Genomic DNA, 15,646 nt, shown 5'->3' with positions numbered 1-15,646 from the left:
ACTTGTGGTGTAACAGATGGTGTTCTGCTTGGGTGGATCCCAGAAGCCCATAGCATATACTAGCATGGAAGGAAAAAGTAACTATTATTATACTGGCATTCATAATACACATAAAAAAAGGTTGGAAGGTTTTGTGCGTATGCGGGAGGGTTGCTGTATGGGACGTAAAAGAATGAGACGCCACCCGTCATTGGGTGTTAAGGTGAGCGATGACAAATTGTTGGAAGAGTCCTGGTAGCCTGCAGGTCGGCTCGATATAGCAACAGACCTTGGGGAGATCTACTCCGCATCTTCAGCTTACCGCCATAGTAAAACCCTACTCCCACTTCAATAAGTTTTCTGTTCTACTCGTGTCCGATCGACTACTGAACCGCCGCAGATGCAAACACCTCGAGACCAAATACTTTATATTAAAATAAACGATGAACCCTGTTCGAGAGAGTTAAGGATATCTCTATCCAGTGCAGTGTTCCAGCAGATTTCTGGTTCTCGAGATTCGAAGCAAGGCATAATTGGCGTTTCCCGATTCTCGTGGTGGGGATGCACTGGACGCGGAGAGAATTGTCCTCGTCGCCTATTTTTCGGCGAGGTGGAGAGCACACGCCCGCGTGTGCTCAAACGAACTCGGCAGGAAACGGCTCCAACATGCTCTAAGGGACGGTCTACATCTACTAGAAGGATGACCGACAGTATCGATGCCGATGGGAGTATTGATGAAGGATTCGTCGGGAAATCGGAGTCCCCCAAGTTCATCCCAAGATTCCAGTGGAACCGATTTAAGTTTTAGGGGCATCGGGGAGTTCTGCACTTGCCCGGCGCTTGTGATTCAGATTGTCGAACCTAAGGTGTCGTCGCAGTGGCAACATCCCGTAAGGACCGAGAAGCGAATGAGCACCGTCAGATTCCTGCAGTCCCTCTTTCAAGTTAAATTGGAGCAGCCCCACCTCGTCACTAAGACAAGAAGTTTCGGTCTCAAAATTCGTCACAGCACCGCTTCGAAACGGAATCATCCACCTGTGGATCTGAGATCGACGTGGAAATTGCATTCTGCTGCTATACCCTGGATGGAAATGTCGGGATGAAGGATTGTCCGGAAAAGCATACGTCATACGGAAGGGTACCACGGCTAGTGCGTACTATCTGTCCTTTGGGTTTCTTTAATTAGGGCCTGGGCAGCCTTGGGCGATGCTTCTGGGCCAGTGCACGATGATGCTGCGACCGAGTTTTTTGCGACCTGATCTTGGCGTCATTGTAGCGCTGCTCATTGAATCAGTAAAGCGTGAAGTGATAGAATGGGAGGGAAGTGCATATAAAGAGCGAGTGCGCTCTGAATTTGTATCACTCCTGGTCGATCTTTGGGCATTGGAAGATTGTTCTGAAAGTCAACCTTCAGGAGGTATCAGGTGTGTTGCAGCGATACACTCGAAGGCAGCTGACTTTTGCTCAGCTGGGTCCTTCATATAATGTTGACTTAGAACCTTTAGAGTGGTCATGAACTTACTTTCTTGTACCAAGTAGCTGCTTGCCTAGTGACCAGTTCTCTCGAGTCTTCATGATCAACTTCTCGTCCTGACGTAGTGGAATCCGAACTAGATGACTCGCCGCTGTTGTGTCCACAGCGAACTGAAGGTCAAACTGGTGATGGATTTCCATGCTGGTTTTTAGGACTTTTCGACAGCTCTTGCATTCCTGGGCTCACTGCATGTGAAACTGACTCCTCTTGACCGTCTCAGATTGGTGGGTTCAAAATGGCGGCTGCACTACCGGAGTACCTCTGGTTCGTGGTCATTGGTGCGTTTGCGGCCTTCGGGTTCGGCTGGGGAAATGGTAAGTTCACTTTCTCGTCTTACTCATCTTCAAGAGTTGTCACGAATTCGATAATCCTTGTCTAAAATGTTGGTGTTTCGTAGTTGGCATAGTTCTTGCCGAATGCAACTTGCCACCGAGCCCCTCATCTTCCAAGTTACGCTAGCTCTATGTGCTGTTCATTATCTCCTCTCCTTGTTCGATGATCACATGTACTTTGGGTGTGCAGGAGCGAATGACTTGGCAAATGGGTTCGCTACCTCGGTGGGAAGCAAGACCCTGACGATGAAACAGGCCGTTCTGGTACTAATTAGCACTCTCGCATCTTCCCGTCAGGGTGGATGGTCGGTTATCTGCGGCAATGTTCATCCTGTATTCTGCATTGCCAGTTGTTTTGTTTTGGAGGTTCCAAATGAATTTTTGGACTGTAACCATTACTCTGCAATGTGCGTTTGTGCAGATTGCAATTGTGTTTGATTTCTTGGGTGCCATGCTGCTCGGTCGAGTGGTGACCAACACCATAGCGAGCGGAGTGGCTGATATTAACAGCTTCTCTGCTAATCCCGAAGTGTATGCCTATGGCATGATTTGCGCGTGCATTGCTGGTACAATCTGGATTGCGGTCGCTTCGAAGATTGGAGTAAATGTCTCTGGCACCCACTTCATTGGTGAGTTGTTTTTCTGTTCCGTGTGTTAGGATATCACAGATGCAAATTGCTGAGCTTCATCGACGCAGAATTTAATTCATCACGTGATTTCATAAACCTGATTTCACACGTTAATCGTGTTCTTGTCATTTTCCACTCTACCACAATCTCGTGTGTTGACGTGAGCATCCTCTGTGACCGTGCACAGTTGCCAGTATCGTCTCTTTTGGCTTGATCTGGGACGGCTCGGAGGCAATCATCTGGAGGGAGAAGGATTCCTCTGCTGCCTTTCCTTACAAGGGCGTCATTACTATCGTTGTATCGTGGATATTCTCTCCTATCCTCACCGCTGCTTGCTCCGCTATTCTGTTTGGAGTGGTCCGCACCTTAGTGCTGCGACGCAAGAACGCCTACACTCTGGCCTTCTGGACCTTGCCCCCAATTGTGTTCACCACCACGTTCATTAACATGTACTTCATCTTCACAAAGGGAATCAAGAAGCAGCTCGTCACAGAGAAGAAGCAGTGGACGGACGACAAATCAGCTTGGGTCGCTGCAGTCATTGCAGCCAGCGCGTTTGTTCTCACTGCTGTTGCCATCGCACCTTTGCTGAAGCGCCACTGTGACAAACTCTTTGACAGGTACGTAAAGGCACTCATGATTTAGAACATTATAATCGGTTCATCTCACTTGATAAGGTAGCTAGATGGTTATTTCGAAGACTGAAGGTCGCAATGTTTTATGTCTTGTCTAGAAGTAGTATATTTTCTGGTGCTGACCTTCTGCGAATCATGATTGCTTGCAGCAATGGTAACTTCATCGCTCCTCCTGCGCCCGATGTTGAAGCCAAGGGAGATGACATTGATGGTGACAAAGTTGCACCCCCTCTAAATCAGAACAACTTGCAGAAGTGGGGATCGAAGGCGTGGAAGGTAGCCACCCACGGCCTGAACGTGGATATTCATGATGTGGTGAAGACCAGCGCCACAGTTGGGGCTATTCATGAAAATGCAGAGGTGTTTGAGCCCCGTGTCGAATACGCCTTCATGTACCTTCAGGTACGAATCTTTGATAATCCGACAATGAAATTAAACCGGAAACCAAAAGTTTGAGCTCCATCAAACAATCCATTGCAACTAATTTACTGTCACTGAGCTTTGAACGCACAATTCACAAGGGAGGCATTTTGTAAGTGCACTGGTAGATGCTTGAACAAAGAGATTGACCGTTTTCATCGTTCTGATGCAACAGGTGTTTTCTGCCATCTGTGTCATCTTCGCGCACGGTGCCGGAGAAGTTGGATATGCTGCAGGTCCTATGTCTACAATCTACCACGTGTGGAAGGATGGAAAGCTGACCAAGGGTCAGGTGCCACCTCTGTGGATCATCTTCTTCGGTGCCGTCGCTCTGGTAGTTGGTCTTGCCACCTACGGTTACCACACCATGCGTGCCATGGGAGTGAAGCTCGCCAAGTTGACCCCTACTCGTGGTTTCGCAGCTGAATTGGCCACGGCTCTCACTGTCACAGTGGCTTCCCAGTGAGTACCTGAGTACAGTCTTTCTGAAACAGATAATGCATATGTATTGGATGAATTGTCATTTTCTGGTGCAACAGTTGATCATATCGTGCTAAATTAGCCACAACAGCCATGCTAACAGCTCATGTCTGCACGATCCTTTCTCGCAGGTACGGCCTGCCGCAATCTGGAAGTCTGTGCATTGTCGGTGCTGTTGTCGGAATCGGAATTATGGAAGGTCGGTCTGGTGTGAACTGGAAGCAATTTGCTCTGCAGTTCTGCAGTTGGGTGGGAAGCGTGATCCTCGTGGGTCTAACCACTGCTGTTCTCTTCGCAATTGTGAGTTTCACATCATGGTGCCTCAAACGTCGGAAGTCTATTCACTAATGTGTTCCCGCACAATCAATGCATAGTTTAATTAATGGTGAACGTCGGTTTCGTGTCTCAGATAATTTCTGATGAGTTTTGTGGATATGTGATGTGGCAGGGCATCTACACTCCATCAGCTGTAGACGCTAAGGCGCTCATGTCATACAAGACTGAGATCTCCGCTATTAATGCTAACTTTTACAAGGAGTTGAATACGACATTGTACAACTTCAGGGAGGCCAGCAGTACTAATAACCTCACTCAGTTGTCGGAGGCTGAGTGGATCAGATTGAACACCACATTTGCCCAAGCCGCGGCGGCTGTGAAGGCCGTTTCCGTCCCCGCTAAAGTTGGCACAGGTAGGATATCACACTAGACCCCCGGAAAGATGCAGTGGATTTATGCCGATCTAGTGATATTCACCGTCAATGCTTCCGAGTGTGAAAATCATAAGGTGATTTTGAACTTCGGTCTCCTTTCCTGTTTGTTTTGATCTGTGCAGTGCGGCCGGCAGTATATCTCGGAAACCTGAGGAAGGGTCTCGCCGAAATCCAAAACTTCACCGTCCTCACCTTGGGCCAGAAGAACGTCTTCCCTGGATCGTTAACATGTAACAGTAACATTACGGCCGAAATCGGTAAAGTACCGGCGATCTGTAAAGCCCCGAAGTTGATATGACAGGAAAAGTCCCATGTATTCGCGTGAATTCCGATAGTTGGAGTCGTAAATAATGGGCAAAACTGCGTGAACAAGGAAATGGCGTGCTTGTTTTGATCGCCGATGGTGATACGTGGACAACTTTTGGAGAGAGATGGAGTTAGCCCAGAAGCGTTGTGTAGTTCACAAAGTTACTGCTACATATTTAGCAATCCAGAAGCCAATTGTACTCACAGGGTTTCAAGAGGGCAGTAGTTTACTCAACAGCCTTTGGGTGAAGGGGTGGGGGTGTATTGTCTGTGTGTTTTAGAAACAGCTTTCGATTCTGTCCAAGGGTAGAAACCAGTAGAGTGAAACTTGTCGCTGATCGACAAATCCGGTGATCGAAATGCAAAACGTAGGGAAATCCCCTCAATGGGAAGTGTTCGTGTGTCCCACGCGCTGGGATCAACAACGTACTTGACACGTTTTTTAAGAAAAATTCGGCAGTAAATTTCTTAAGTTGACTTCCTTTGCGTATTGTGATAACTAAAACCTTCATCGACGTGAAACCCGGCACTTCGACAATCTCACCCCCTTCCCCAATCTTACCCATCAATCCATCCTCACAAGGGTACTTCTCTTAGTAGTATCGTCTTGCGATACAGAACCCCAAGCCCCGCACGCTTCTTACCAGCCACATACAGTGCATTCTAAACTTCATGAGCACAGTATCGCTGGAAAAACCCCTTCTGTCGGTAATTATGTTCGCCCAGTTCGACAAGTCGAGGACTTCGACTTGTCGTCGGCGTATGGGACCAACTTCTGAAATCACGTGCTGTATGGCAAGAAACGTGCCGCAGTGCGATTTGGATATGAGATTTCCTGTTGAACTTGTGACCTGTCTCAGGGAATGAATCCCACCCACTCTGAATCAGAGTGTAAACTGGAGCCTGTCACTTTGCAGCAGCCGAGCTTGTAGTTCGATCCCGGAACTAGTGCGATGGGCTAAGTAGAATGGATGCATGAGCCCATACTTTGTTGCAAGGATGTGATGTTTCGATGCCACGGACTTGTGGGTTGTGGAGCACCCGATCTGTGCTGCTGCGGCGATGAACGGCCCAATGTGTGGGTTTTGTCCACCTGCTGCTGTAAAACCTGCAGCTGTAGTTGCAAAATGGTTGATTCTCTTGAAAGAAAGCCCTTCTCACTCTTCCTTGTCAGAAGAATGAAACGTGACGGGTATGGTTTTTCTCAATGAATGAATGGCTGGATGAATATATCTGTGTGTGGATGTATGTATATTACTTTCAAAAAGTTTTGAAGATTTATAATATTCATGCAACTAGATGTTCAGAAACTTCTATTTTACTTATTTATAATTAAGTAGGTTCAAGCTTCACGCACACCTCAAATTGCAAAATAGACATCCATTATGTTTATACACATGCCCATGGCCTTTAATTGGTTGCTTTGATTATCTCCAACAAATGATTTAGAGATGACTTACTTCTCCTCTTCCTTGTCTTGGTACAAATCCCAGACCTCCTTCTCCTCTTTCTTGTTAATTTTCAGTCTTAATGCTGTTTGTAATTTAAATTTCACTAAATTAGATATATTAATGTAATGATAAGAATATATTCATATGTGCAAATATATAAATAGATATATATATATATATATATATATATAGACCATCTCCATTTGAAAAAAGATTCATGATAATTATATTACTATTAAAAAGGATATGATTTTTATTAACTGCTATTTTTATTTTTAATAATTTTTCCCAGAATAGGATAAAAATCAAGTATTTTTTCTTTTCATTAATTCTCCTTTTTCAAAATTATATGTTATATTTATATATATATATATATATATATATAGAGAGAGAGAGAGAGAGAGAGAGAGAGAGAGAGATTAATTTTTTCAAGTATTAGGTTTTAGATTCATAGTCATACTCTTGTACTTCTAAAATGTAAGATAAGAATATTTATTATAAGATTCATAAACCAATATAAATGATTTTACTCTAAAATATATATATTTGGAATAAATAGAATAATTTCCAAAATAATTTATCATATCATATTGTCACATGGGTGTATTTTGTTTTATTTTATATATAAAATTGAGGTATTTCTAAAACTTATAAAATCTTTAAAAAAATATATAAAATGGATATTTTTTATATTGTAAATCTAATTAATTTTTAAAACTTCATATTAATATAAATATGTTTTTATTTATACATGTAAAATTTTAAAATTAACTAAAATTTACTAAAATAAATATAAATATTAGTTAATTCATAAATTTTTCCAAAAGCATTGATTTGTATTCCATGTAGGCTTGTACATATTCTGATTTTAGATAAACTAATGGGCTGGTTGTTGAGAGTTTTTCATTGATCTTAGTCAACTTAGGTGTTACAAAGATTTTTTGAATAAAGATATTAATTTTTTTAATTTGAAAAAATTAAAAGATTAATTTAGAGTTTTTTGTATAGTATTTTCTAAAAGAGCACTTTAAATTTGAAACTTTAGTCTTAAATATGCTATTAAAAATATTATTGTAGGTGACTATATTAAAAAATAATAAACTTATTAAAGAAATAATTATATACACCCAAAAAATTAGAGACTTCTGATTGATTAGATGTTGTTACATGGACTGCACCACATGACACAATTGTAGGGAGGGTTACAAAGGGCAGCAATCCCCTCTTTGGTAGTCCTCCTAGGCTAAGCTGGAAGCAAAGCCTTTGGAAGAAAAAAAATAAAATCTACACTTGTCCCAACAATTTTTTTGCCAATTTTCAAAAAGCACCATATTATAGATTAGAAACAAATCATCTTATTCTTTTTCTTTTCTTTTCTTTTCTTTATTTTTTATTTTTTACTATTTTTTAAAGATCATTGCACAAAAATTTAGAAACAAACTATCTTATTTTCCATCTTTTTTTTTTTTTTTTCGCCAATTTTCAAAGATCACTACACTGCAAATTAAAAACAAACAATGTAGTTCTTTATCTTCTTTCAATATAGGTAAGGCAAGTAGGTGCTAGTTTAAAACATTAAGTTCAACTATGCCAACAAGGCCCTCTTGTATATTGCCAAAAGTTTCCATCTTTGTTGTTTTCATTAAGATGATCACCTTTAAAGAAACTAAAAGCATGGACTTGGGCTGCAAAACAACATAACGTTCATTACCTATTTTTTCAACTCCTCAATGAGGTTTTAGTATATACTAACTCTATTAGTCATTGCTCCCCTATTTTTTAAGGCAATTATGTATATTAAGAATATGTGGATTGATATGCACAAAAAAAAAATTCTTTACCTCTTGAACAAACAAAATTTGCAGATTTGATAACTTTTTGATCTCCACAGCAAAAGACATGCACCACATACTCAAGTAATATCTTACACCAAGCAAGTTTGGTTTGCTTGGCATATGTCAATACAATGAACTTTACATTAAGAACATGTATGAGAAGTATGTGACACAAGTCTCTTCTAAAAAGATGTAGATCTTGGCATTTGCTAATCCAACTCTTTATGTTGAAATCTTTCAAAATATAAAATGATTAATTTCTCATTATGTAGTGAAGATGGTCTACAAATAAGTTAAACTTCTATATTTGCATATGGTAGGTAATATTGAGCACTATAAAGAGATTTTTACAACAATGCTTGATATGCCATGCTCACATCTAATTTGAATTGTGGTACATAAAGAGCAATGTGTTATTTTCAACAACTTTACTATCATTGGCATTTGTCAAAGCTAGCAGTAATTCTACTTCTTGTCAAGAATGCCCTCAATTTCTTTTCTAATACATTAGAAAAAGTTTCAATAACCATCAATAGTCTTCTATTATATCAAAAGATTCTTGCACTTGTGAAATTATATTATATCACAACAACAATTGTAGCCTATTAGTGAATTGCAATGTCATGTTGTAATACAATTATATGGTGAAAGATAAAAATATAGATTTTATCATAGAAGAGCCTACTAAAAAGATATAATAGAAAAATATGGATAAAAGATAGGAAGATAATAAAAAAATTTAGTGTTAATGTTTTTTTTATGAAAAAAACTTCAATATATTTTATATGGCTATAAATTTAGCAAAATAAAGTAGATTGAAATAATAAATGATATATCCATCTTCAAAAGAGAGTTAAATAGTTTGTAGCAAAAATTACATCAAGATACTAAGAATTGATACTCAAAGGGGACTAATTGTAAACCAACATTGAAATCAAACTTGAGGCACAAAACCATGCACCTACAACAATTTCAATGTATTTTTGATAATTAAAGAGTATCATTAAAAAAAACATTTAAGAAGGTTATTTAATCATTTATTTAAGATGATTTGGATGCATATTAAGTTTTTGAAAGCTCTTCAAAGTGAAAAACGTATTTAGAGATTTAAGATTTTAAGAAATAAAAAAAAAGGTCATATATTTGAAGTATTTGTAAGTATTATAGCAAATTTACAAGTGAAATTTTGTGAATTTATTAATGTACTTGTCTTAAATGTGTTTTATAAATTTGAGATCAATTAAGCAATAAATTTAAAAGATATAGGAGTTTTATTGGATTAAAATCTTAGATATTTGAATTTTAGAATTAGTGAGGGTTTTTGTGATCTTAAAAAATCTCCCACTTTTATTAGAAAAAAATTTAGTGAATTTTTTTTGACTTAGATATCTATAATTTTTTTAATTTGTAAAGCAATTTAATGGATTAGCAAAGAGAAATTTCTTCTAAAAAATCAACATTTAGGTTGGACAAGGGAGATGGCTAACATCTAAGAATTTAAAGAGTATATAATTTCATTTGATGAGTTCAATTTTCTTCAAAAATTTTGTGCCGATTATTTTTTTGTCGATTGAAATGTATAATAAATATTTAGTTGAGATCAATAGTATAATTAATAGTTATTAAGATTTTAAACTAGCTATAAAAATTAATTGGGATTTACTTAGTTTTTTCTTGAATTTCTTTAGGATTATATTAGGATTTATTTAATATTTTTTAATATTTTTAATTTTAATATTCTAAAATTTTAATATTTTAATATTTAGTATTTTAAAGATTTTTTTCAAAAAATAAATTAATAATTTTTTATGTTTTTTTAGTAATTTCTTTCAAATCTCTTTTGAAATTGGTTAAATTTTGATTTGAATTATTAAGGTTTAATTAAAATTTATTTAAAATTCTATTAGACTTATTAGGACCTTATTGTTACATTTTCTATTTATTTTCCATAGATAGGTACTTAATCCATTTTCAAGCAAGAATTATTCTTGTAATATAACAACATATGGTAGAGACAAAGAAGTGTCTACTATGAAAAAATAATACAAGAAGATATCCATTTAGATTAAGGCACTATCAATGTAAAGTATTTTTAATGTCTTGTAGTACATGCGATGATGTTAGACATTGACAAACAAACTGCAAGTGCCTTTACTTTGAACATGTAATAAATGAATAAAGATCAAATTTAAATATTTCTTGTTAGTTTTTCAACATTGATGCAATAAAAAGTAAATAACATTGCAAAGAAGGAACATAAAAAAAATGTAATATAAAGCAATAATATTATCATGCACATTATAATATTATTTTGTACTAAAATAGGTGTCATTTCATAAAAATTCATTATAGTTGACCTATAGAGATTGAGATGAAAAAAGAAAGATTGTTTGTTAGAAATTGAAATGAATGGCATGTTGATTTTACAAGAACATGCTTATATCAAAGATTTACTACTATTTATATGTACTATGGTATGTTATTATATAAATTATAATAATTGATCCTATTGTTGCATCTCTAAATACCTAAGTAGTAATGTAGTTGATTAACAAGTGCAAGCTATCTAAATAAATCCTAAAACTTTACTTATATATTATTAAATTATAGTAATAAGTTCACAAGTCCTTTGGATTTCTTTTTCATGACTTTTTAATCTATAAACTTCTTTAAAAACTCATTTTTTTCCACAACAAAAATTTGATAATACTTTGACATGTCCTTAATACAAGTAATATTATGTTAGTGCTTCAATAGTTGATGATGCCATATTAAGTGATTCCTCCATACAAATAATATAACACTTGTATTCTAAATGTAACTTTTTGTGGTGGTACTAGGTTTTTTTTATACTTATTACTAAAACCTCTTCCTTTGGTGTAGCCTCATATACTTGCACCATTGGAATATCTTATGTACTTCATCTTTTGCATAATTATTTAAAGGTATCTAATGAGATTCAAATTTTACATAATTTCTTAAAATAATTTTTTTATTCTTCTTTAATCTATTTGCTTAATTACCATTATTTTATTTTATTTTACAAAATCTAGGAATGATATCAACTTAATGAATTTGAATATTGAGGCAAATACTGCGGTTGCTTAAAAAGAAAATATATATATATATATATATATATATATATATTCATGGTCAAGAGGTAGCTACCACTACAATAACCTTATAAGAATTTAATTAGGATCAACTAATGTAATTATATAAAGAAAAAGCTAGAAATATCTTCATGCATCTCTTGGATAGTTATTCTACATCTATAAAGGTACATGTAATAGTTTCTCCATCATTTAAGGCTTATATGTTTATAACACTTTCTAAGACCTTGTAGTTCTTATTGATGGCAAATTTTGAACAATAACAAGTTAAATATCTTATGTTGAATGTCATTTTTATTTTCTATGGAAAAAATTGAGATCAAGAATGAATTATGTCAATTATTTTGAAATGCTCAATATTCTTGTTTGAAGTAAAGCAATGAAAAAAAATATATATCAACAATATAATTTATATAATTAATTGACATAATTAGGTCTATATTATTTGATAAAGTTCATATTGAAGCAACAAAGATAGTTACAAAATTTGCTACATTAATTCAATAGTTCAAACTAAATTGACTAATAAAGGTGCTATCAAGGTATTTGTGAATATAATTTATAGTATAGTGATATTTTAAAAATCTAAGAAAAATTGCAATGAAAATTTCAAATTTCAAATTTTCTTCTAAAAGATTTGTCTATAAAGGCCTCCATAAGGAGCACTAACCTTTGACTATATTCTTTTACCATTCTATATAACTATCAAAAGAGAGAATATTACCATTTCTAATTTCTCTCGAAATTGTATTAGATAATAGGACCTACATAACAACATCCAATCAATCAAAAGCCTTAAATTTTTTTGAGTGTACATATAGCAGTATTAAGTGTGCATGTAGCAACTTAGTATATACTTATAGCCTAAGCCTTACCAAAATTCTTTCAAACTAATTCTTCTAAAGAAAAAGACCTCAAAATTTAAATATCCCATAGTTTCAATGTATAACACTAACACTAAAATATTCTACAAAGTTGCCATTAATCTTAACTAATTAATCTACAAGTCAATCCATTTACAACATTTTATTTAGATGAACCAAAAACTAAAAGTAGCCTACACACCAAGCTCGCAATAATACTACAAACATCAATAAAATATCAACAGTTGTCCATTAATGTACATAAGTGTGAGCATTCTACTACTCTTTTCTTGAAAATTAATGCATATTAATATCATTGTTTCAAAATAAAACATAGATGTAATGGTGTCAATAGATCGGATAGCGCTTTAATACAAACTAAGAATCTAGCAACAAAAACAAATATTAGATTATAAAGTTACTAAATTAATAGCAATACTTGTAATCATATGAAATAATAAGATCATCCAATAGTAGAATTGCAACTATTTAGTTGCAATTCCTTGGATTAAATAAATTATTTTCAAATAATATTATAAAAATTATTATGTAATTATGATAGCCAAGTCCTATATATAATTTTAATATGGTATGAGAGCAAAAATCTGCAAATTTAGTAACACAAATTCTAGAAGTATAATAAAAATTTACAATGAGAAGGAAATTGTGAAAGAAGACATTCTTTATAAAAAACTCGGATACTAGAAAAAAAATCCTTCTCTTCAATATGGCTACAACTAGCCTCTCAACTAAGAAGTGGCCAAATTTTGAAAACTCTTGGTATATAGTTTAGAAGTAAAACTAAAAATGAAATTTGAGATGAAAAAATTATGGAAGTTAGTCTCTAGTATAGAAAAATAATCCTCATTTATTCCAAAAATCAAGCTGCCATCACTATGTGGAAAAAGAGAAACTATATTGGTTTAGTTGTTATGTAAGATTGTATAGATAATTCCATATTTTCTCATGTAGAAGCATACAAAATAGCCAATGAAGCCTAGCTTGCACTCAAAAATATATATTTTGTAAGTGATATTGTCACTCAAGCTTATTATAAGGAAAATTTATCACACAAAAAATGAGAGCAATGTTGGGATAGAGAAAATTTTCCTTAAGAAAGCGTTGAGCTTCTAAGTATCACTAATTATTCAATGAAGTCTTAAGATTAAAAAAATAAATAAATAATAAAAAATACCAATTTTATATATAAAATTATTTCTACAGGGGCAATTACAGTAATACATAAGCCTTGAGTATCAAAGGTCATCCAAATTGTCATAAAAATATTATAAAAGCTTATATATCCTTAAGGTGAATTTTTCTTGAACTTCAATAGCTCATATCTTACAATTGGACTATCCAAACAAATTAAAATTGTACATAAAGTACTTATTTACTTTCAACAACTACCATAACAAATTTCAACTACAAATTCATTACACATCATAGAATGTCACCAAGATCCTAATAGTAGTTTCAAATCCTTGCTTACATATACCCATGTGTAATTTTCTTTATATCTCACAAACTAAATACTCAAATACCATAGAATTTTAATATATAGCTTTTTAATCTAATAATACATATTTTTAGAAATTTTGAGCAAAAAACTCGTCCAAAAACTCAAGGTATGATTCTAACCATTACTATCAACAAAACAATTCACTTATTGCCTTTGAATTACATGTATTATCTTCAATGCTCTATAATTTCTTCATACAAACTCCAATACAAAAATCCTTTTGCATAAGACGTAGATTTTAAAATCACCCTTATAGTTGTACTTTTTAATCTCCAAAATCTATTATAAAACATCTTATATCTTCAAAAGAACATCATAACTTATAATGGCACATTAACTTCAAATAGCTATAATTTCATCACTCTAATTCTAAATCCTCTAAAATTTGTATACAAATTATAGTCCAAATTGTAAACCTTATAATTCTTACTTTTGATTCTTGAATGATTTTTTTAAAGTCGCCAAAACCATTATTATGGTTGCAGATAGCCACTTGAGAGCCTATTAGATATAGCTTTTGATTAATAGGGATGAAGATCTTTTACCTTCATCCTTCCAAATAATTTTCTTAGAGGTTTTGATCTTCATCTTTAAGCTCCAATCTTCTCTTTAAATTTCATACTAAATATCTAAATCTTATATAATTTAAATACTATAATAAAAATAAATAAACCTCAAAATAAATTTTTATACATAAACTCTCTTTAAATTAATCTACTAACCACTCTAATACATATCAATATTTATAAATATATTATATATTTTAGATAATTTTTATATACTATAAATAATTACAATACAAGAATAAGAGAGTTAGTAATACAATACTTATACAATTTTAGAACATTAGTTTACCAATAACAATTGGTTGGAGTAAAAATTTCATCACAAATGGAGATCTTTACCTTTATGACATCAATGTCATTTCAATATAGTACAGTCATTCAAATTCTCCACACCAAAAGAACTGCAACTTAATCAAAATTGATTGCTATCCTACTTCAAGAAGAGATGACTATGAAGAAATCTTTCTTTGAATCTCAAGTACTCTTTATAGGCCACAAAGGCAAAAATAAGTGGCCATTACAACCCACTATAAAATAACTATAAAAAGACTATAAAAAATCTAAGAACAAGTCAAAACCAACAATTCCATGTCTTCACTGCAAAAAGATGGAGCATTGGAGTTTGGAATGTTTTACAAAAAATTAAAAAAATCAAATCATTGGCCAATATAATAATCATATCTCATGACTATAGAAAGTCAAAACAAAAGTTAGAAAATTTAGAAGAAATGTCTCTTGTAGTTTATTCTCATATTTATTTTATATATGTTTATTGCTCCAAAAAATTTGTACAACCAGAAGTAACAAAAGATGACAAATAGTTTATTGATATTATAGCCACATATTACTTGGCTCACAATAAAAATAAAAATAAACAATTCATAAATTTTGAATGAGTCTCACTGATTGAAAATAAAGATCATCATGGAGATAATACAACACTTTTGATTTACAGCAAAGACAACATTGAAATATCCATACTAAATGGTAAAATTATCTAACTCACTAATGCTCTTTATGTCCCTGATCTCCATAAAACTTTATTTTTAGTTTATAACTATGATGAACAAAGAGGAGGCATTTTCATAAAAAATCAGATGTGCCACCTTTTTCTTTAAGATAACTCATTATTGGCTTCTTATCCACTTCAAAATAGTCTTTATCTCCTTGGCACTATTGTACTTCCCCATTGCAATATACAGTCTAATATGGTTACTTTTTTGGATGATGATATCAAACTTTCATCCAAAATTCATGTGAAACTAATAAAC

General features: G+C 34.1%; 1 protein-coding gene across 1 annotated transcript; it reads left to right on the top strand.

The window, feature by feature from the left end:
* The first annotated feature begins 1,261 nt into the window (after nucleotides 1–1,261).
* On the top strand, nucleotides 1,262–5,502 carry LOC112275027 (uncharacterized). Its single transcript, XM_024504953.2, has 10 exons — nucleotides 1,262–1,403; nucleotides 1,734–1,827; nucleotides 2,036–2,109; nucleotides 2,267–2,474; nucleotides 2,662–3,094; nucleotides 3,259–3,511; nucleotides 3,705–3,991; nucleotides 4,141–4,309; nucleotides 4,458–4,698; nucleotides 4,842–5,502. Exons 2-10 carry the CDS (start codon nucleotides 1,749–1,751, stop codon nucleotides 5,015–5,017), a joined length of 1,920 nt encoding a protein of 639 aa, XP_024360721.1. The 5' UTR covers nucleotides 1,262–1,403; nucleotides 1,734–1,748; the 3' UTR covers nucleotides 5,018–5,502.
* The last annotated feature ends 10,144 nt before the right edge of the window (nucleotides 5,503–15,646 follow it).

Source organism: Physcomitrium patens, chromosome 22, assembly GCF_059467195.1.
Source record: "Physcomitrium patens ecotype Gransden chromosome 22, ASM5946719v1, whole genome shotgun sequence".
NCBI classification, from domain to species: Eukaryota; Viridiplantae; Streptophyta; class Bryopsida; order Funariales; family Funariaceae; genus Physcomitrium; species Physcomitrium patens.
This window is presented reverse-complemented; position numbering and strand designations above follow the sequence as displayed.